The sequence below is a fragment of the Triticum aestivum genome, chromosome 2B (genome assembly GCF_018294505.1).
Source record: "Triticum aestivum cultivar Chinese Spring chromosome 2B, IWGSC CS RefSeq v2.1, whole genome shotgun sequence".
Taxonomy (NCBI): Eukaryota; Viridiplantae; Streptophyta; class Magnoliopsida; order Poales; family Poaceae; genus Triticum; species Triticum aestivum.
In genome coordinates this window covers 47,404,758-47,428,715 of record NC_057798.1, presented here as the reverse complement: position 1 = coordinate 47,428,715, position 23,958 = coordinate 47,404,758, and the positions used below count along the sequence as shown (strand labels likewise).

Here is a 23,958-nt window from a genome sequence, read left to right as displayed (position 1 = left end):
AATCAATAAATAAATCATGCTCCGACTTCATCACATAACGATTCACCATACGTGCATGCTACGAGAATCAAAAACTTTAACACAAGTATTTCTACCAATCCACAATTACTCACTACCATGATTATAATATCACCATCTTTATATCTCAAAACAAATGCAAGGAATCAAACTTCTCATAGTATTCAATGCTCTTTATATGAAAGCTTTTATTATATCCTCTTGGATCTCCATCATATTAGGACTAAATTCATAACCTAAGAAAATTACCATGCTGTTTAGAGACTCTCAAAATAATATAATTGAAGCATGAGAGTTCAACAATTTCTATAAAATAAAGCCACCGCCATGCTCTAAAAAGATATAAGTGAAGCACATAGAGTATTCTAATAAATCACGATTAATGCGTATCCCTCTCAAAAGATGTGTACAACAAGGATGATTGTGGCAAACTAAAAAGCAAATACTCATATCATAGAAGACGCTCCAAGCAAAACACATATCATGCGGTGAATAAAAATATAGCCTCAAGTAAATTACCGATGGATTGAAGACGAAAGAGGGGATTCCATCTGAGGCATCCCCAAGCTTAGATGCTTGGTTGTCCTTTAATATTACCTTGGGGTGCCTTGGGCATCCCCAAGCTTAGACTCTTGCCACTCCTCAATCCGTAGTCATTCAAATCTCTACCCAAAACTTGAAAACTTCACAACACAAAACTCAATAGAAGACTCATGAGATCTGTTAGTATAAGAAAACAAATCACCACTTTTTGGTAATGTTGTGAACTCATTCTTTATTTATATTGGTGTAATATTTATTATATTACAAATTCTCCATGGTTGATACCCCCGATACTACCCATAGATTCATTAAAATAAGCAAACAACACATAGAAAATAGAATCTGTCAAAAACAGAACAGTTTGTAGCAATCTGTAAACTTAGTATACTTCTGTAACTCCAAACATTCTAAAAAATTAGGACAACCTGGGTAATTTGTATATAAATCTTGTGCAAAAAATTCAGACCAAAATCATGCTTATGTGATTTTTGAAAATTATTTTACTGGGCGCAAAAGTTTCTGTTTTTCTCCAAGATCAAATCAACTATCACCGTAAGCCATCCTAAAGGTCTTGGCTCAAACACTAATTAAAACACCAAGAAACAATTACTGCAGAAGTAATAATGTGTATTTATGGAAAAACATAACCAGAAGCAAAAAACATAAAAACAATATTGGGTTGCCTCCCAACAAGCGCTATTTTTTAACGCCCCTAGCTAGGCATAAAACATAGGTCTAAGTATTCGCATCTTTGTTATGCAATCCATAAGTAGCCCTCATAATAGATTCATATGGCAACTTAATTTTCTTTCTTGGAAAGTGTTCCATGCCCTTCCTTAACGGAAATTGAAATCTAATGTTTCCTTTTTTCATATCAATAATTGCACCAATTGTTCTAAGAAAAGGTCTACCAAGAATAATAGGACATGCAAGATTGCAATCTATATCAAGCACAATGAAATCTACAGGCACATAATTCCTATTTGCGCCAATAAGAACATCATTAATCCTTCCCATAGGTTTGTTGGGGAACATAGCAATAATTCAAAATTTTCCTACGTGTCACCAAGATCAATCTAGGAGATTCTAGCAACGAGAGAGAGAGAGAGAGGGAGTGCATCTTAATACCTTTGAAGATCGCTAAGAGGAAGCGTTACAAGAACGCAGATGATGGAGTCATACTCGCGTTGATTCAAATCGCGGAAGATCCGATCTAGCGCCGAACGGACGGCGCCTCCGTGTTCAACACACGTACATCCCGGGGCCATCTCCTTCTTCTTGATCCAGCAAGGGGAGAGGAGAAGTTGAGGGAGAGCTCCGGCAGCCTGACGGCATGGTGGTGGAGCTTGTGGTATTTCTGCAGGGCTTCGCCAAAGCTCTACGGAGGAGGAGGAGGAGGTGTTGGGAGGGAGGGGCTGCGCCAAGGAAGGGGTGTGGCAACCCTCCCACCCCCACTATTTATAGGGGAAGGGCAGAGGGGGACGACCCCCTTAGATCTCATCTAGGGGGGGACTTGCCCCCCAAGTTTGGTGGGAGGCGCCCCCACCCCCTAGGGTTTCCAACCCTAGGCGCCTTGGGCCCTTGGGGGTGTGCACTAGCCCACTAGGGGCTGGTTTCCACCCTTGTTCAGCCCATTGAGTCCCCCGGGGCAGGTGGCCCCACCCGGTGGACCCCCGGACACCTTTCGGTGGTCCCGGCACAATACCGATAACCCCCGAAACCATTTCGGAGACTGAAACTGGACTTCTCATATATAAATCTTTACCATCGGACCATTACGGAACTCCTCTTGACATTCGAGATCTCATTCAGGACTTCGAACAACCTTCGGTAACCACATACTATTTTCCATAACAACTCTAGCGTCACCGAACCTTAAGTGTGTAGACCCTACGGGTTCGGGAACCATGCAGACATGACCGAGACATCTCTTCGGCCAATAACCAACAGCGGGATCTGGATACCCATGTTGGCTCCCACATGTTCCACAATGATCTCATCGGATGAACCACGATGTCGGGGATTCAATTAATCCCGTATACAATTCCCTTTGTCTACCGGTATGTTACTTGCCTGAGATTCAATCGTCGGTATCCCAATACCTCGTTCAATCTCGTTACCAGCAAGTCTCTTTAATCATTCCATAACACATGATCCCGTGACTAACTCCTTAGTCATATTGAGCTCATTATGATTATGCATTACCGAGTGGGCCTAAAGATACCTCTCCGTCATACGGAGTGACAAATCCCAGTCTCGATTCATGCCAACTCAATAAACACTTTCGGAGATACCTGTAGTGCACCTTTATAGCCACACATTTACGTTGTGACGTTTGGTACACCCAAAGCATTCCTACGGTATCCGGGAGTTGCACAATCTCATGGTCTAAGGAAATGATACTTGACATTAGAAAAGCTCTTAGCAAACAAACTACACGATCTTGTGCTATGCTTAGGATTAGTTCTTGTCCATCACATCATTCTCCTAATGATGTGATCCCATTATCAACGGCATCCAATGTCCATGGCCAGGAAACCACAACCATCTATTGATCAACGAGCTAGTCAACTACAGGCTTACTAGGGACATATTACGGTCTATGTATTCACACATGTATTACAGTTTCTGGATAATACAATTATTGCATGAACAATAGACAATTATCATGAACAAGGAAATATAATAATAACTATTTTATTATTGCCTCTAGGGCATATTTAAAATAGTCTCCCACTTGCACTAGAGTCAATAATCTAGTTACATTGTGATGAATCGAACACCGATAGAGTTCTGGTGTTGATCATGTTTTGCTCGTGGAAGAGGTTTAGTCAACGGATCTACGACATTTAGATCCATATGCACTTTAGAAATATCTATGTCTCCATCTTGAACATTTTCACGAATGGAGTTGAAGCAACGCTTGATATGCCTAGTCTTCTTGTGAAACCTGGGCTCCTTGGCAAGGGCAATAGCTCGAGTGTTGTCACAGAAGAGAGTCATCGGGCCCGACACTTTGGGAATAACTCCTAGGTCGGTAATGAACTCCATCATCCAGATTGCTTCATGTGCTGCCTCCGAGGCTGCCATGTACTTTGCTTCATATGTAGATCCCGCCACGACACTTTGCTTGCAACTGACCAGCTGACTGCCCCACCATTCAAAATGTACACGTATCCGGTTTGTGACTTGGAGTCATCCAGATCTGTGTCGAAGCTAGCACCGACGTAACCCTTTACGACAAGATCTTCGTCACCTCCATAAACGAGAAACATATCCTTAGTCCTTTTCAGGTACTTCTGGATATTCTTGACCGCTGTCCAGTGTTCCATGCCGGGATTACTTTGGTACCTCCCTACCAAACTTACGGCAAGGTTCACATCAGGTCTAGTACACAGCATGGCATATATAATAGACCCTATGACTGAGGCATAGGGGATGACACTCATCTTTTCTCTATCTTCTGCCGAGGTCGGGCATTGAGCCGTGCTCAATGTCACACCTTGCAATACAGGCAAGAACCCTTTCTTGGACTGATCCATATTGAACTTCTTCAATATCTTATCAAGGTATGTGCTTTGTGAAAGACCAATGAGGCGTCTCGATCTATCTCTGTAGATCTTGATGCCTAGTATGTAAGCAGCTTCTCCAAGGTCCTTCATTGAAAAACACTTATTCAAGTAGGCCTTTAGCTTTCCAAAAGTTCTATATCATTTCCCATCAATAGTATGTCATCTACATATAATATGAGAAATGCTACAGAGCTCCCACTCACTTTCTTGTAAACACAGGATTCTCCATAAGTCTGCATAAACCCAAACGCTTTGATCATTTCATTAAAGTGAATGTTCCAACTCCGAGATGCTTGCACCAGCCCATAGATGGAGTGCTGGAGCTTGCACACCTTGTCAGCATTCTTAGGATCGACAAAACCTTCCGGCTGCATCATATACAACTCTTCCTTAAGGAAACTGTTAAGGAATGCCGTTTCGACGTCCATTTGCCATATCTCAAAATCATAGAATGCGGCAACTGCTAACATGATTCGGACGGACTTCAGCTTCGCTACGAGTGAGAAGGTCTCATTGTAGTCAACCCCTTGAACTTGTCGATAACCCTTAGCGACAAGCCGAGCCTTATAGACGGTCACATTACCATCTGCGTCAGTCTTCTTCTTAAAGATCCACTTATTTTATATGGCTCGCTGATCATCGGGCAAGTCTGTCAAAGTCCATACTTTGTTTTCATACATGGATCCTATCTCGGGTTTCATGGCTTCAAGCCATTTGTTGGAATCCGGGCCCGCCATCGCTTCTTCATAGTTCGAAGGTTCACCGTTGTCTAACAACAAGATTTCCAGGACAGGGTTGTCATACCACTCTGGTGTGGAACATGTCCTTATGGACCTACGAAGTTCAGTAGTAACTTGATCTGAAGTTTCATGATCCTCATCATTAACTTCCTCTCTAGTCGGTGCAGGTACCACAGAAACATCTTCCTGAGCTGCGCTACTTTCCGATTCAAAAGGTAGTAGTTCATCAAGTTCTACTTTCCTCCCACTTACTTATGTCGAGAGAAACTCTTTCTCCAGAAAGGATCCGTTCTTGGCAACAAATATCTTGCCTTTGGATCTGAGGTAGAAGGTATACCCAATGGTTTCCTTAGGGTATCCTATGAAGACGCATTTTTCCGACTTGGGTTCGAGCTTTTCAGGTTGAAGTTTCTTGACATAAGCATCACCATCCCCAAACTTTTAGAAACGACAGCTTAGGTTTCTTCCCAAACCATAATACATACGGTGTCATCTCAATGGATTTAGATGGTGCCCTATTTAAAGTGAATGCAGCTATCTCTAAAGCATAACCCCAAAATGATAGCGGTAAATCGGTAAGAGACATCATAGATCGCATCATATCCAATAGAGTGCGATTACGACGTTCGGACACACCATTACGCTGAGGTGTTCCAGGCGGCATGAGTTGTGAAACAATTCCACATTTCCTTAAGTGCATACCAAACTCGTGACTCAAATATTGTCCTCCACGATCTGATCATAAGAACTTTATTTTTCTGTCAGATTGATTCTCTACCTCACTCTAAAATTCCTTGAAGTTTTCAAAGGTCTCAGTCTTGTGTTTCATTAAGTAGATATACCCATATCTACTCAAGTCATCAGTGAGGGTGAGAACATAGCGATAGCCACCGGAGCCTCAACGCTCATTGGACCACACACATCAGTATGTATTATTTCCAACAAGTTGGTCGCTCGCTCCATTGTTCTGGAGAACGGAGTCTTGGTCATTTTTCCCATGAGGCATGGTTCGCACGTGTCAAATGATTCATAATCAAGAGACTCCAAAAGTCCATCTGCATGGAGTTTCTTCATGCGTTTGACACCAATGTGACCAAGGCGGCAGTGCTACAAGTATGTGGGACTATCATTATCAACCTTACATCTTTTGGTATTCACACTATGAATATGTGGAACATCACGTTCCAGATTCAACAAAAATAAACCATTGACCAGCGGGGCATGATCATAAAACATATCTCTCACATAAATGGAACAACCATTATTCTCGGATTAAAATGAGTAGCCATCTCGCATTAAACGAGATCCAGATTCAATGTTCATGCTCAAAGCTGGCACTAGATAACAATTGTTGAGGTTTAAAACTAATCCCGTAGGTAAATGTAGAGGTAGCGTGCCGACGGCGATCACATCGACCTTGGAACCATTCCTGATGCGCATCGCCACCTCGTCCTTCGCCAGTCTCCACTTATTCCACAACTCCTGTTTTGAGTTACAAATATGAGCAACCGCACCGGTATCAAATACCCAGAAGCTACTACGAGCGCTAGTAAGGTACACATCAATAACATGTATATCACATATACCTTTGGCGTTGCCGGCCTTCTTATCGCTAAGTACTTGGGGCAGTTCCGCTTCCAGAGACCATTTCCCTTGCAATAATAGCACCGAGTCTCGGGCTTGGGTCCATTCTTTGGCTTCTTCCCGGCAACTGATTTACCGGGAGTGGCAACTCCCTTGCCGTCCTTCTTGAAGTTCTTTTTACCCTTGCCTTTCTTGAAACTAGTGGTCTTATTCACCATCAACACTTGATGCTCCTTTTTGATTTCCTCCTCCGCTGATTTCAGCATTGAATACAACTCAGGGATGGACTTCTCCATCCCTTGCATATTGTAGTTCATCATGAAGCTCTTGTAGCTAGGTGGGAGCGACTGGAGGATCCTGTCAATGACCGAGTCATCTGGAGGATTAACTCCTAGCTGATACAAACGGCTGTGCAACCCAGAAATTGTGAGTATATGCTCGCTGGCAGAACCGTTTTCCTCCATCTTACAACTGTAGAACTTGTCGGAGACTTCATATCTCTCGACCCGGGCATGACCTTGGAAAACCATTTTCAGCTCTTGGAATATCTCATATGCTCTGTGCTGCTCAAAACGCTTTTGGAGCCCCGGTTCTAAGCTGTAGAGCATGCCGCACTAAACCAGGGAGTAATCATCACTACGCGACTGCCAGGCTTTCATAACGTCTTGAGTTGCTGGGAAAATGGGTGCGTCACCAAGCGGTTCTTCAAGGACATATGCTTTCTTGGCAGCTATGAGGATGATCCTCAAGTTTCGGACCCAGTCCGTATAGTTGCTACCATCGTCTTTTAGATTGGTTTTCTCTAGGAACGCGTTTAAGTTGAGGGCAACATTAGCGTGGGCCATTTGATCTACAAGACATATTGTAAAGATATTTTAGACTATGTTCATGATAATTAAGTTCATCTAATCAAATTATTTAATGAACTCCCACTCAGATAGACATCCCTCTAGACACCTAAGTGATACATGATCCGAATCAACTAGGTCGTGTCCGATCATCATGTGAGACGGACTAGTCATCACCAGTGAACATCTCCATGTTAATCGTATCGGCTATACGACTCATGTTCGATCTTTCGGTCTCTCGTGTTCAGAGGCCATGTCTGTACATGCTAAGCTCGTCAAGTAAACCTAAGTGTTTTGCATGTGTAAATCTGGCTTACACCCTTGTATGCGAACGTTAGAATCTATCACACCCGATCATCACGTGGTGCTTCGAAACAATGAACCTTAACAACGGTGCACAGTTAGGGGGAACACTTTGTTGAAATTTTAGTGAGGGATCATCTTATTTATGCTACCGACGTTCTAAGCAAATAAGATGTAAACATGACAAACATCACATGCAAATCATAAAGTGACATGATATGGCCAAATCATCTCGCGCCTTTGATCTCCATCTCCGAGGCGCGACATGATCACCTTTGTCACCGGCATGATACCATGATCTCCATCATTGTGTCTTCATGAAGTTGTGTCGCCAACTATTACTTCTACTACTATGGCTAACGGTTAGCTATAAAGTAAAGTAATTACATGGCGTTTACATTGACACGCAGGTCATACAATAAATTAAGACGACTCCTATGGCTCTTGCCGGTTGTCATACTCATCGACATGCAAGTCGCGATTCCTATTACAAGAACATGAACAATCTCATACATCACATATATCATTCATCACATCCTTTTTGTCCATATCACATCACATAGCATACCCAGCAAAAACAAGTTAGACGTCCTCTAATTGATGTTGCATGTTTTACGTGGCTGCTATGGGTTTCTAGAAAGTATGTTTCTTACATACGCAAAAGCCACAACGGTGATATGACAATTGCTATTTACCCTTCATAAGGACCCTTTTCATCGAATCCGATCTGACTAAAGTGGGAGAGACAGACACCCACTAGCCACCTTATGCAACAAGTGCATGTCAGTCGGTGGAACCTGTCTCACGTAAGCGTACGCGTAAGGTCGGTCCGGGCCGCTTCATCCCACAATGCCGCCGAATCAAGATAGGACTAGTAACGGTAAGAAAATTGAACAAACCAACGCCCACAACTACTTGTGTTCTACTCGTGCATATAATCTACGCCTAGACCTAGCTCATGATGCCACTGTTGGGGAACGTAGCAATAATTCAAAATTTTCCTACGTGTCACCAAGATCAATCTAGGAGATTCTAGCAACGAGAGAGAAAGAGAGAGGGAGTGCATCTTCATACCTTTGAAGATCGCTAAGCGGAAGCGTTACAAGAACGCGGATGATGGAGTCGTACTCATGGCGATTCTAATCGTGGAAGATCCGATCTAGCGCCGAACGGACGGCGCCTCCGCGTTCAACACACGTACAGCCCGGGGACGTCTCCTCCTTCTTGATCCAGCAAGGGGAGAGGAGAAGTTGAGGGAGAGCTCCGGCAGCACGACGGCGTGGTGGTGGAGCTTGTGGTATTTCTGCAGGGCTTCGCCAAGCTCTATGGAGGAGGAAGAGGTGTTGGGAGGGAGGGGCTGCGCCAGGGAAGGGGTGCGGCAACCCTCCCATCCCCCACTATTTATAGGGGAAGGGGAGAGGGGCCCGGCCCCCTTAGATCTCATCTAGGGGGGGGCAAGGGGGGGGCGGACTTGCCCCACAAGTTTGGTGGGAGGTGCCCCCACCCCCTAGGGTTTCCAACCCTACGCGCCTTGGGCCCTTGGGGAGGGGGCGCACCAGCCCACTAGGGGCTGGTTCCCACCCTTGTTCAGCCCATTGAGTCCCCCGGGGCAGGTGGCCCCACCCGGTGGACCCCCGGACACCTTTCGGTGGTCCCGGCACAATACCGATAACCCCCGAAACCATTCCGGAGACGGAAATTGGACTTCCCATATATAAATCTTTACCTCCGGACCATTCCGGAACTCCTCATGACGTCCGGGATCTCATCCGGGACTCCGAACAACCATCGGTAACCACATACTATTTCCCATAACAACTCTAGCATCACCGAACCTTAAGTGTGTAGACCCTATGGGTTCGGGAACCATGCAGACATGACCAAGACATCTCTCCGTCCAATAACTAACAACGGGATCTGGATACCCATGTTGTCTCCCACATGTTCCATGATGATCTCATCGTCTGAACCACGATGTCGGGGATTTAATTATTCCTGTATACAATTCTCTTTATCTATCGGTATGTTACTTGCCCGAGATTCGATCATCGGTATCCCAATACCTCGTTCAATCTCGTTACCGGCAAGTCTCTCTACTCGTTCTATAACGAATGATCCCGTGACTAACTCCTTAGTCACATTGAGCTCATTATGATGATGCATTACCGAGTGGGCCCAGAGATACCTCTTTGTCATACCGAGTGACAAATCCCAGTCTCGATTCGTGCCAACTCAACAGACACTTTCGGAGATACCTGTAGTGCACCTTTATAGCCACCCAGTTACGTTGTGACTGATGGTTGGTACACCCAAAGCATTCCTACGGTATACGGGAGTTGCACAATCTCATGGTCTAAGAAAATGATACTTGACATTAGAAAAGCTCTTAGCAAATGAACTACAAGATCTTGTGCTATTCTTAGGATTAGGTCTTGTCCATCACATCATTCTCCTAATGATGTGATCCCGTTATCAACGACATCCAATGTCCATGTTCAGGAAACCACAACCATCTATTGATCAACGAGCTAGTCAACTACAGGCTTACTAGGGACATATTATGGTCTATGTATTCACACATGTATTACGGTTTCCGGATAATACAATTATAGCATGAACAACAGATAAGTATCATGAACAAGGAAATATAATAATAACCATTTTATTATTGCCTCTAGGACATATTTCCAACAAGGTTTTAATAGTAGAATCCGCTAGATGCAAATTTAAAGAACAATCATCAAATTCACGGAAACCTATCACATCATATAAAGTTTTTGGAATCATGGAGACAGTAGGACCCAAATCACATCATGTCACTCATAATATTTTATTTTAATCTTAATAGTAGGTTCCCACTCATCATAAAGCTTTTAGGGATCGAAACTTCCAACTCAAGTTTTTCTTCAAAAGATTTCATCATAGCATCAGCGATATGTTTTTTACAAGCCTTATTTTGATTATAAGCATGAGGAGAATTAAACATGGATTGCAACAATGAAACACAATCTATCAAAGAACAATTATCTCAATTAAAGTCCTTGAAATCCAAAATAGTGGGTTCATCGCTACTTAAAGTTTTAACCTCTCCAATCCCACTTTTGTCAATTTTTTCATTAAGATCTTTAAACTCCGAATCATTGGGACACCTTTTAGCTAAAGTTGACTCATCTCCAGCCCCATCTTTATTAAGATTTATATTAGAAAACAAAGATTCAATAGGAGTCACACCAATCACTTTAAGATCTTCATCATTATTCTCACAAAAACTTGAAGAACACGCTTTCACAAACCAATCTCGCTTAGCACGCATCCTAGCGGTTCTTTCTTTACACTCATCAATATAAATTTTAATAGCTTTTAGAGATTCATTAATATCATGCTTGGCTGGCATACATCTAATTTTCAAAGAATCAATCTCAAGAGAAATTATATCAAGGTTCCTAGCCAAATCATCAATCTTGAGCAATTTTTCTTCAACCATAACATTGAATTTTTTTGGGAATTAATAAAATATTTAATATTGTTCTCAAGATCAGAGGGCATTTTATTACAATTTCCATAAGAATTGTTGTAGGAATTACCATAATTATTAGAGGAATTACTAGGAAACGGCCTAGGATTGAAATTACCTCTATAAGCGTTATTACCAAGATTGTTCCTACCAACAAAATTCACATCCATAGATTCATTATTGTTCTCAATCAAAGTAGACAAAGGCATATCATTAGTATCAATAGGAGCACTCTTACTAGCAAACAATTTCATAAGTTCAACCATCTTTGCACTCAAAGTATTAATTTATTCAATCGCATGCACTTTTTTACTAGTAGAAGATCTTCCGGTATGCAACCATAATATTATCTAGGAGTTTAGTAGCTTCTCCTAATGTAATTTCTATAAAAGTACCTCCCGTGGTGGAATCTAAAAGATTTCTAGATGCAAAAGTCAATCCGGCATATTTTTTTTTGAATGATCATCCATAAACTTAAACCATGAGTAGGCAATTTCTTATCATCAATTTCATCCTGTCCCAAGATTGTGCAACATGTTCATGATCAAGTTGCTTAAAATTCATTATATAGTTCCTAATGGAGATGATCTTAGCGGGAGGAAAATACTTAGAAATAAAAGCATCTTTACACTTATTACATGCATCAATACTATTTTTAGGCAAAGATGAAAACCAATTTTAGCACGATCTCGTAGCAAGAACGAAAATAACTTTAATTTAACAATATCATTATCCACGTCCTTTTTCCTTTGCATATCACACAACTCAACGAAAGTATTTAGATGGGATGCGACATCTTCACTAGGAAGGCCAGAAAATTGATCTTTCATAACAAGATTCAGCAAAGTGGCATTAATTTCATAAGATTCCGGATTAGTGGCGGGAGCAATAAGAGTACTAATAAAATCATTATTATTAGTGTTAGAAAAGTCACACAACTTGGTATTTTCTTGAGACATCATGACAAAGCAAGCAATCTAGCACATGAGCAACCAAAAATCAAACAAAAAGACGAACAGAAGAAGGGCGAATAAAAAGGCACATCCTTTTGTATTTTTCTGAAAACGTTTTAGAAGTGGGGAAGAGGAAAACGAGAGGCAAATGGCAAATGATGAAATGCAAGTGATGAGAGTTTATGATGGGTACTTGGTAGGCTTGATGTAGAACGTCCCCGACAACGACGCCAGAAAGTCTTCCTGCTACTTCTTGAGCTTGCGTTGTTTTTTTCCTTGAAGAGGAAAGGGTGATGCAGCAAAGTAGAGATAAGTATTTCCCTTAGTTTGAGAATCAAGGTTCAATCCAGTCGGAGGTACACGCGAGTCTCCAATCTATGCACCTGCACAAACAAACAAACACTAACGCGATAAAGGGGTTGTCAATCCCTTCACGGTCACTTGCAAGGATGAGATCTGATAGGGATGGATATAAAAGATTACTAAAACATAAAACAAAATTAAAATAAATAAATTGCAGCTAGGTTTTTTTGTTTTTTTTTTGGTTTATAGATCTGAAAATATATGATGGAAAATAGACCCGGGGGCCATAGGTTTCACTAGAGGCTTCTCTCTTGAGAGAAAACAAACGGTGGGTGAACAAATTACTATCGAGCAATTGATAGAAAAGCGCAAAGTTATGACGATATCCAAGGAAATGATTATGAATATATGCATCACGTCCGTGTCAAGTAGACCGACTTCTGTCTGCATCTACTACTGTTACTCCACACATCGACCGCTATCCAGCATGCATCTAGAGTATTAAGTTCATAAGAACGGAGTAAAGCCTTAAGTAAGACGACACGATGTAGAGGGATAAACTCAAGCAATATGTTGAAAACCCCATCTTTTTATCCTTGATGGCAACAATACAATGCGTTCCTCGCTACCACTACTTTGTCACTGGGTGAGGACACCGCAAGATTGAACCCAAAACTAAGTGCCCCTCCTATTGCAAGAAGAACCAATCTATTTGGCCAAACCAAAGAAATAATTCGAAGAGAAATACAAAGATATCAAATCATGCATATAAGAATTCACAAGAGATTCAAGTAATATTCATAGATAATCTGATCATAAATCCACAAATCATCGGATGTCGATAAACACATCGCCAAAGAATATCACATTGGATCGAACTCCAAGAATATCAAGGAGAACATTGTATTGAAGATCAAAGAGAGTGAAGAAGCCATCTAGCTACTAGTTATGGACCCGTAGGTATGTGGTAAACTACTCACGCTTCATCGGAAGGGCAATATGGTTGATGTAGAAGCCCTCCATTATCGAATCCCCCTCCGGCACGGTGCCGGAAAAGGCGTCAAGATGGGATCTCACGGGAACAGAAGATTACGACGGTGGAAAAGTATTTTGATGGACACTTCTAGTGGTTTGGGAATATTTTAGGATTTATAGAACTGAGATGAAGGTCGGTGGACTCCCGAGGGGGCCACAAGCCTGGGGGTGCCCCCCAGGTCGCGGCCTGAGGGCTTGTGGTTCCCTCGGGACTCTTCTGGCCCTCTCCCCAAGTCTTCTGGTTCAAGAAAAATCATCGCGAAAGTTTTATTCCGTTTGGACTCCGTTTGATATTCTTTTTGTGTGAAACTCAAAAAACAAAAAATGGCACTAGGCTCTAGGTTAATTGGTTAGTCCCAAAAATAATGTAAAATAGCATATTAATGCATATAAAACATTCAAAACAGATAATATAATAGCATGACACAATTCGAAATTTAGATACGATGGAGACGTATCAGCTGGCAGGTCGCTGCCAATGCATCTTAGCTTTGTACAGTTTCTCAATGATGACACGCTAGACTCGGCAGGTCAATATATCTATTCAGTTCATATAGCCATGACTCGACAGGCAGGTCGCGCTGCTGCACTGTGTTCAGTTCATATACCACAAACAACTGATGTAGCTCCTGTAAGTGATGCACCAACTGTAGAAGTGTTGCAATAAACTGCTATTTGAACTACAACTAATTTATTTACATTCAAATTATTTCATTACTAACAAATAAAGCTTGTGTTGTTATATTTCAGCCCAAGGAAAAATTATAAAAGGCCAGCAGATAGAGGTGACAACCCTCTTTCACCAAAGAAGAAGGCGAAAGGCGATACACTCTCTGACTGGTGATTTTGTAACCGGAAGCAACCAGCTTAGCAGGTCTTCCTCTTCTAAGAAGGTGGACAGCTGATGTCACCAAGAAAGAGTACTCACCAAGGAGAGAAAAAAAAAGTACTTCTGTATGAATTTACATTCTTTGGATTCTATATGCGTGCATGGTACATGCCTTTTACTAGTTTATAAAATGTGTGAGATGCATACCAACATCTCAGCATGATTAAAATATGTTTAACCGGCTGAGTATCGCACACAGTTAGCCCTCTCATACCATGTGCGATTGTACAACACACAAACATAATCGTTCATACAACCCATCCGCATGATATCACAGACGTTTGTTCTCTAGTGGGCGACGCACAAAACTATCACACATAGAGTAGTTTATGAAGTAGGTGATTTTTTTCATCACACGCAGAGGGTGCAATAAAAGGGGCTTAATAATACTTCCTTCGTCTCGAATTAGTTGCTTGCATCTAAACAAGTTTTAGTGTTATATACATCTGATCTAGACAAATTTAAGAAAAGTAATTTGGGATTGAGGTAATGTGATTCTGCACTGATAGAGACGCACATGGCTACAACCAATCGGTGCCGGGCTAGTGGATTGGCGTAGCGATGCTTGCAGCAACAACGAACTACATAAGAACCAGAAGAGCCGCGCCATTTATTGCACAAAATAATACAGTTAACTCTATAACTTGTATTTTCGATTTTCTTAAATAGTGTACGTTTTACTTTATAGCTTGAACAAAAGTTCATTGAATTTGAAAATAAGTTCATCAAATTTGAAAAAAGTTCGTAGATTTAAAAAAAATTCATCGAATTTGGGAAAAGTTCATAGATTTTGAAAAGAGTTCATCCCATTTATGAAAAAAAGTTCATCGCATTTGAAAAAAGGTTCACAAATTTGAAAAAAAGTTCATCGGATTTGAGAAAAGTTCATCGATTTTAGAAAAAGTTCATCGATTTTGAAAAGAGTCCATCAGATTTGAAAAAAAGTTCATCGATTTTTGAAAACAGTTCATCAAAATTGAAAAAAGTTCATCAAATTTTGAAAAAAAATTCACCGATTTTGAAAACAGTTCATCAGATTCAATAAAGTTCATCAAATTTGATAAAAAGTTCACAAATCTGAAAAAAGTTCATCGAACTTGGAAGAAGAAAAAGGAAAGAACAGAAAAAGGAAAACAGAAAAAGTTAAAAGGAAAACAGAAAAAGTTAAAAGAAAAATGTAAAAGAAAGTAAAAGTTCATTCTAAACAAAAAGGTGTATTGGTGTGTTGGTTGCACTTGCGGTACTACATGCGCGAGGTCCCTGGTTCGAATCACAGCTAAAACAGGTCTTTTCTCTGATTAAAACAGAGAAGAAAAAAACCTATTGGGCCGGCCCATCGCGAGAGCGCTGCAGGTGCCGGTTCGCAATCGGGCGCATATGCGCCAAATAGGAAATCCCACGGATTCCTGATAATACTACATTCACGGACAAAAGCGACGGACTTTCATGGACTGGACTGCATACCCTACTCTAATTGGTTGCCGAATCAACCGGTGCAGTGTTCGCAGCGTATGGACCACGATTCCACGGGCGTGCAGGGTCCAGGCCCTAGTACAGTTTCTTCATGATGCCACGTCGTAAGAGATGAGAGTTCCTGACCACGACCTTGCTTTCCTCCAAACACAGAAACAAAAGCTTCACAGTCTTGCGATTGCGATAAAACCATGGGCGATGGCATTGCACTCCCAAGTCCAAGTCACACCACACCGTTCTCGCTCGGCTCAGGCCTCACGCGCAAACACGAGGGTCTTCGGGCTCCTCGCCGCGCTGCTCGCCGGGGCCAGCGGGCAGCAGCAGGCCGGCGTGCCGTCGATCATCACCGGGGAGAAGTTCGACGCCATGCTGAGCAACCGCAGCAAAGGCAGCTGCGAGGGCGTCACATTCTACACCTACGACGCGTTCGTCAAGGCCGCGAGCAACTTCCCGGCCTTCGGCAACACCGGCGACGACAAGACCCGCAGACGGGAGCTCGCCGGCTTCTTCGGGCAGACCTCCCACGAAACCGTCCGTATGATGCGAGATGACGCTTATGCTTTCACTACTCCCTCCAATCTATCTCAATTGTCTTTGAGTTAGTACAACTTTTACTAAAATTGGACTAACTCAGCAACAATTAATACAGATCGAGGGGTGGAACCCTTTTTTTTCTGTCGCGAGAGAATCCACGGTATGACATGCTATCAGGCTATGACCTCAGGTTACTGCTTTGTGAAAGAGCAAAATGCAGTGATCACGCGCTACTACGGATGAGGCCCAATACAGCTGACCTAGTAAGAAACGCGAAGCAGACTTTTGCCCCGCCTTATTATATACATATATTTTAATAGTATGACACAAACTGTACATCATAATGTTTCTCTATTCTTTTTAGGACATGAATCTAGGGTGAGTTTCATATTAGTAAGTAGGTATGGCTAGATCTCAGTCGACTGAGACATAAACAAGTCTTAGTCAAGTAACACAAATATAAAAAGAAGATAGACAAAATAAAAAAGAAAATTTGCATGGATTTTTCACGTAAGATATCACAAACACATTTGACTCTCAGTCAACTAAGATTTAGCAATCCTAGCAATTACACAGTTCATTGTCACAGCAACTTCAACCCGGGGAGGCGTTGGGGCTGGACTTGCTAGACAACCCAGACCTGGTGTCCACGGACCCTGTCATGGCGTTCAAGACGGCCATCTGATGGTGGATGACGCCTCAGCCACCCAAACCGTCATGTCACGCCGTGATGACCGATGGCTGGACGCCTTCTGCCCAAGATGTTGACGCCGGGATGCTCCCCGGCTATGGCATGACCACCAACATCTTCAACGACTCGGCGGAGTGCGGAAAGGGCTACCCGACCCCGCCGGCCAAGGACCGGGCCCGCTACTACAAGATGTATTGCAACATGCTCAAAGCTGGGTACGGTGAGAACTATGGGTGCGGGCACCAGAACTTAACACAACCGTTGTTGCCTAACGGAGGTTAGTGTTCACTTTCGTGTTAGTCGAGTCACTCATGAGCGAGATGCATGCTAATCCAGTGTCATTTTGCTTGGAATTGTTTCACAGAATCTTCGCCTCCTCCTCCCAGAACCGGGCTTCTGATCGGCATCTCTGAAGGTTCTATGTTGTTTTTGGTCATTTCCGTCACTTTGATCTGTCTCCTCCTACGGCGGAACCGGGCGAAAAACCATCACCGAGCAACGGAGCAAGGGTTGGCAGAGGTTGGCTTCTTTGATGACAATCAGAGCATGGAAGATGACTTCGAGAAAGGGACCGCGCCCAAGCGGTTTTGCTACAGTGACTTGGCCATGGCCACATACAACTTTTCCGACGATAAGAAGTTCGGACAAGGAGGCTTCGGCTCGGTGTACAAAGGATTCCTCAAGGAACTGAACCTTCACGTGGACATCAAAAGAGTCTCCAAGGGCTCCAAGCAGGGGAGGAAGGAGAGGTAAGGGTCATAAGCCGGCTTCGCCACAAGAATCTCGTGCAACTTATCGGTTGGTGCCATGGAGGCCGCGAGCTGCTTCTCGTCTACGAGTTGATGCCCAACGGCAGCCTCGATAGACATCTCTATGCTGGCAATAATGCCATGCTTCCATGGTTGGTTAGGTACGCCCACCAGAGAAGAAGCACCATGCATATGAACGTTGCATGCAAATTACTACTCCCTCTTTTTTATTTACTCTCCATATTAGAGTTGACTGAAATCAAACTTCGTAAAGTTTGACCAAGTTTATAGTAAACAATATAAATATTTACCGTAATAAATCTATATGATATGAAAGTACATTAAATAATGAATCTAATAGTATTAATTTATTATTGTATATGTTAATATTTTTGTCTATAAATTTTGTCAAAGTTTACAAAACTTGACTTTGACCAAAGCTAATACGTGAAGTAAATAAAAAAGAAGGTAGTATCACATTGCTTCATTAGCCCTGAGCAGATGATGATTAATGATGTATATGTTTCTATCTTCACGCATGAGATTGTGCTCAGGTTAGGATCCGCGCTTCTCTACCTACATCAGGAGTGGGAGCATTGTGTCCTGCATAGGGACATCAAGCCAAGCAACGTCATGCTGGATGCGTCCTTCAACACCTAGCTCGACGACTTCGGTCTCGCCAGGCTGGTCGAACACGGCCGAGGTTCGCTCACCACGGCGCACGCCGGCACAATGGGATACATGGATCCAGAATGCATGATCACTAACAGGACCAACACCGAGTCAGATGTTTACAGCTACGGCGTTGTCCTCCTTGAGATTGCCTGCGGCAGACGGCACGTGGTGGTGGTTCAGCAAGAAGAAGAAGATGATGATGAAGATGTGGTCCACCTGGCTCAGTAGGTCTGGAGCTCGTATGGAAGAGGGAAGATTCTGGACGCCACCGACACACGGATGGGAGGAGAATTCGACACCCGGGAGATGGAGTGCGTGCTGATCGTCGGGCTTTGGTGTGCTCAGCTCGATCTGAAGCTGAGACCGTCTATCAGTCATGCTCTCAATGTGCTGCGGTTTGAGGCGCCCCTGCCTCCCCTCCCCTCAAGGATGCCGGCTGCAAGCTACATGCCACCGGTCAGTGGTACAGAGAGCTGCAGATCTGAGTAAAATGCACCGGTGATCATTGAACTTGTCGTGTACGCTCATTTTGGTCACATTACTTAAGAATACGATCAATGCGGTTACTATATATGCGTTGCGGTGATTATACGATCACCGTCGGCTCGTATGGCTTCATATTCCATCTAGTTGACCGGTCAAACAGCCCAGCTCACCTTTTCTATGTCTATAGGGGTGAAAGAAAAATGTAGAGGGAAAAAAATTATCGTCATATTCCAACTAGTTAACCGGTGGGAATCACCGTGAACTTCACGCTAATAGGCTAGCGATGCCTGTCCGAGGTTTTGTCTAAATGAGGAAGAAAATTTACCGTTGTTTCCATTCACGTGACAGTCATTGGAATTTAAATCTTAATCGTTACATATGATCAGGAAGACGACACTACTAGCAGTTTTATTCAAAGAGAAATATGGAAGAGAACGGCACTACCACTAGTAGAAAAAGGACCTTACATGAGACACATTAGTCCCGGTTCGATTTTGGCCCGGTACTAATGGTATCATTAGTACCGGTTCGAACAGCTATGCACTAGTGCCGGTTCGTGTTGAACCTTTAGTACCGGTTCGTGCCACGAACCGGTACTAAAGGGGTGGTGGCAGGCTGGCGTCAGGCCAGGGCCCCACGAGCCCTTTAGTCCCGGTTTGTGGCACAAACCGGTACTAAAGGGCCAACCTTTAGTACCGGTTCGTGCCATGAACCGGCACTAAAGGGGTCTAACCTATAGTCCCGGTTGGAGACACAAACCGGGACTATAGGGCAATTTTCAAACTTGAAAAAACCGGGACTATAGAACAAAAAGATTGATCCGCTGAAACAACAAGTTTTCCGTTTCGACAATTTTTTTAAATCACAAAATTCCAAAGGAAAAATAGAGTTTTTGGGCGTTTTAGACGTTTTTTAGACGTTTTTAGCGTTTAGTGATAGGGTTTAGATTTCAGAGTTTAGGGTTAGGTTTTATGGTTTAAACCCTTAGTTTTTACTGTTTAGCATAGAGTTTCCGACGTTTTAAGTCCCGGGTTTAGGGTTTAGGACAATTTTTGAAATGAAAAAAATGTAAAAGGAAAAAAAGATATGCTCTAATTTATGTTTTTTTGAATTTTGGTTAAATCTTGTCAAACCGGTCAAACAACTGATTCAAGAAATATAGAGTGTTACTAAATAATTACGCAATAATATTAGTGTTACTAAATAAGTATCTCAGTTTTTTTGAATTTTGGTCAAATCTAGTCAAACTGTGGTCAAACTATGGTCAAACTACTTATTCAAGAAATATTAGTGTTACTACATAATTATTGTTTTTTAGAATAATAGTTTCAAACTCAAACAGTGAAACGTGTGACTTCATGCTCAAGCTAAACTCCTGAGGGTTAATAGGATTCACATCTTACTATTGTCAGGAAAACAATAAGTGCAGACTTGGAAACGAGGGAGAATAGAACCCGAAAGTTAAGCGTGCTCAGCCTGGAGTAGTGAGAGGGATGGATGACCGGCCGGGAAGTTAGGCGATTTGAAATGAGTGATCCACACTTGAGCAGTTAAGAGAGGTGATTAGAGACTAAATCATCAAATAATTTAGAAAAATTAAAAATAAAAAAATCAATTTTTTTCCAAAATTTTTAAAAAAACCTTTAGTACCGGTTGGTAACACCAACCGGTACTAAAGGTCCCCCATACCAGGGCGCGAGCTCACGCCGCGTGATTGGCCTTTAGTGCCGGTTCGTGCCAACCCGGTACTAAAGGGGGGGGGGTCTTTAGTCTCCATTTTTTAGTGTCGGTTGCAAAACCGACACTAAAGGCGCTTACGAACCGGTTTTAAAGCTCCGTTTTGTACTAGTGTACTGGTGGTACAAGACTAGTTTCTTTAAAGTGTTTCATGTTGCCACTAGATCTACGGAGAAAACATAAACAATTCTGCTGCTGTACCTGTACGAATCATCCTGATTTTTTCTCCAAAACTTCCAAAAAAAATTCCTTGCAAACAAAAACACACGAGATGATCACGATCGAGTCATGACCACGGCACTCCCCATTCTTTTGTTTGTATGTCTTTTTTTGCTTTTCTATTTTTACTCTGTTTTTATGTGTATTTTTGGGACTTTGGGTGAGTGTAAAATGTATACGAGCCAGTACTATATGACATGTGTATAAATTGTATTAGTGTGAAAACTACACTATTATATATTTATCTCTTATACATACTAAAAAAGTGCAAAGTTGTGTGCAAGTCTTTATTTCTTATACATGCTAAAAAAAGTGCAAAGTTGTGTGCACGTTTTTATTTATTCTGTTTCTTCTTAAAGGTTAGTACCAATACCCGCCAACTCATTTTTACCACCGCAACGGCTAAAAAAGGGGCAGTAGGGGCAGGATCAGCACCTCCAGATCTAGGGCACCCACAGGCTTATTAATGAAGCAGCTAGTGATGAATCCCCTCTTCTCCTTTGGCTCTGACCCAGCACCCACAGGTTTAATAGGCGGTGGTAAATATTAATGTTGGAGCTGCCTCTGTGTGTTCCTTGCATGCCTGGTGCATCATTCTACTATCATTGTATACAATACATACATAAGTGTTCATTATAATTTGGGTCTGTTTAGGACAGATCAAGATGTGACATAACTATGTCACATCTAAGCTGATGTCTAGTTACATCTAAGCTGATGTCTACTCTGTTTGAGGTCTATGTTTTTGTTCTAGTTTTTTTATTTTTTGTTACTGCATTATATATTTGTGAAAACTTAAACGTGACATCCTTAAAAAATATCTAGACGTGAATTAGACAAATCGTTTCAATTATCCACTGTTTGTTGACCAGTCTTTGTAATTAAGGAGGCGAGCGAGAATATTGCCGTCCGGAGACAGGGACAAGAAAACGATTTATCAACCGGTAAGCAGAGCCATCACTTGATCTCTACACGCTACTGTGGGACTGGCACGCGCGCCAAATAGTGATTCGGACAAGCTGCTGGTTCATCCGTCACCATTGTCGGCCACCAGCTGCCAGGTTAGCAGAGCATATTCCATTTAAGATGAACGAATGTTGCACCCATGGCGTCTCATACTCTCACTCATCTCACCTGCCCCGTCAAAATCATGCCCATCGTCACGGAAGCAGTCCTCGCCGTGGCCTCATCAGACGGTTTTGACCGCCGGCGAGAGCTGCAGGAGTTCGACGACACCAAGGCCGGCGTCAAGGGCCTGGTCGACTCCGGCACCAAGTCCATCCCGGCCATCTTCCACCACCCCCCGTGCTCCCTGCCCCAGGGCCAGGAGCGAGTCACGTCCGCCACTGGCACTGATGCTGCGGTCCCGGTCATCGACCTCCTAGCCGCCCCGCGGGAGGAGGTGGTCGGCCTGGTGAGGGCCGCAGCCGAGACGGCCGGCTTCTTCCAGGTGGTCAACCACGGCGTGCCAGGCCAGGCCATGGCCGCCGTGCTCGCGGCCGTGAGGCGGTTCAACGAGGAGCCCGCGGAGGCGAAGAGGCCATATTACACCAGGGACACCACCACCGGCAAGGTGCGTTTCTACTCCAACCTGGACCTCTTCCAGTCGCCGGCGGCCTGCTGGCGTGACACCATCTTCTGCGACATGGCGCCGGAGCCGCCGCTGCCGGAGGAGCTGCCGGAGGCCCTCAGGTACGCAGCTGCACATATCCATGTGAACTGGTACAAAGTAGAACAAGCTAACAACAAAGGAGAATTAACTTTAAAATAAAAATAACAGGGGCGTGCTCATCGAGTACGCTGATGCTGTGCAGAAGCATGCGCTGTGGGTGTTCGAGCTGCTCTCGGAGTCCCTCGGGCTGGCCGGCGACTACCTGGTCCGCGAGATGGGCTGCGGGGAGAGCCTCAAGGTGGCCGGCAACTACTACCCGCCGTGCCCGGAGCCGCACCTCACGCTCGGCAACAGCAGGCACACCGACCCGACTTTCCTCACCGTCCTCCTGCAGGACGCCGTGGGCGGCCTGCAGGTGCTTCTCGACCACGGAGGCGGCCGCAGGGGCTGGGTGGACGTCCCTCCCGTGCCCGGCGCACTCATCATCAACGTCGGCGACCTTCTTCAGGTATTCACCGATCGCTCAAGTATCCATCAACAGCCATCCACGTGCATTCCGCCAGGGCTGATTCCGGCCTGCCTCTCGGTCGTGCGTGCAGCTCGTCAGCAACGGCCGGTTCAGGAGCGTGGAGCACCGAGTTCTGGCCAACAAAAGCACGGACGCGGCAAGGGTCTCCGTGGCGGCTTTCGTCGACGTGGGGAGGTCTATGAGGCTGTATGGCCCCATCCAAGAACTCACGTCGCCCCATGGTGCCAATCCCCCAATCTACAGGAGCGTCACCATCGAGGACTTCATCGCGCACTTTTACAAGAAAGGCAGCGAGAATCGTCCCAGGCTCGACTACTTCAAGCTGGAGTAGCATCATACCATATATACTGCTTTTATCATACTCACTATGTAAGTACATACTAGTATAATGCCTGTGCGTTGTCACGGGCTTCTGAAATATTTTTCTGAAGTTATGTAAAGATAATGCATACTAAATTTCTTATATAAAGACAATATAACATGATCACAATTGCATAATAATTAAAGATCTCTTCACTTGTAATGTAAAGTGATCACGAAATCGCAAATTGACAATGTGTACAAACATAATCTGTCGGCCTGATAAAAAAACGAGTGAAGTTAGGCAATATGACGAAGGAAAGATCGATAACAACATTGAAAAAACACCTTGTACGGTAACATTTAAATTGACATCCTTTTGTTTTTTTATGAGATATCACCGCTTCCATATTACTCCCTCCGTTCCTTGATATAGGGTGTATAGTTTTCTTGCACGAATATTAACGCACGGGCTGGGAGGGGAGATTTAGTTGGTTTTGGACGTAAAAGCCCCTGGTGCAAATACGTGAGACTAGAGAGAAAAATAGGAAAATCACGATCCTCTCTATCCCAGGCAGTTTACTTCCTTATTTAGCCTAACCAATCCCACAATATCCTCTCTCACTTATTCTCCCCTTAGTACGTGTAATC

General features: G+C 43.4%; 1 protein-coding gene and 1 pseudogene across 2 annotated transcripts; both read left to right on the top strand.

Annotated features, from left to right (window-relative positions):
• Positions 1-15,973: 15,973 nt before the first annotated feature.
• LOC123038916 (L-type lectin-domain containing receptor kinase IX.1-like) lies at positions 15,974-18,913 on the top strand (annotated as a pseudogene).
• A 3,039-nt stretch (positions 18,914-21,952) lies between these two features.
• LOC123040325 (DIBOA-glucoside dioxygenase BX6) lies at positions 21,953-23,488 on the top strand. Of its 2 annotated transcripts, none has more exons than XM_044463207.1 (3): positions 21,953-22,558; positions 22,681-22,986; positions 23,078-23,488. In XM_044463207.1, the coding sequence occupies exons 1-3, from the start codon at positions 21,972-21,974 to the stop codon at positions 23,187-23,189; spliced, it is 1,005 nt and encodes a 334-aa protein (XP_044319142.1). In that variant the 5' UTR covers positions 21,953-21,971; the 3' UTR covers positions 23,190-23,488. The 2 variants fall into 2 exon arrangements, with proteins under 2 accessions (XP_044319142.1, XP_044319141.1); XM_044463206.1 differs by having other exon boundaries at positions 22,647-22,986.
• The last annotated feature ends 470 nt before the right edge of the window (positions 23,489-23,958 follow it).

What these genes read in the sequence shown, in the direction of transcription:
- LOC123040325 (XM_044463206.1), top strand. Translation starts at nt 21,972, where the DNA reads ATGGCGTCTCATACTCTCACTCATCTCACCTGCCCCGTCAAAATCATG. An exon ending in GAGCTGCCGGAGGCCCTCAG is followed by an intron (nt 22,559 to 22,646) that starts GTACGCAGCTGC and finishes TAAAAATAACAG; the next exon opens with GGGCGTGCTCATCGAGTACG. An exon ending in ACGTCGGCGACCTTCTTCAG is followed by an intron (nt 22,987 to 23,077) that starts GTATTCACCGAT and finishes TCGTGCGTGCAG; the next exon opens with CTCGTCAGCAACGGCCGGTT.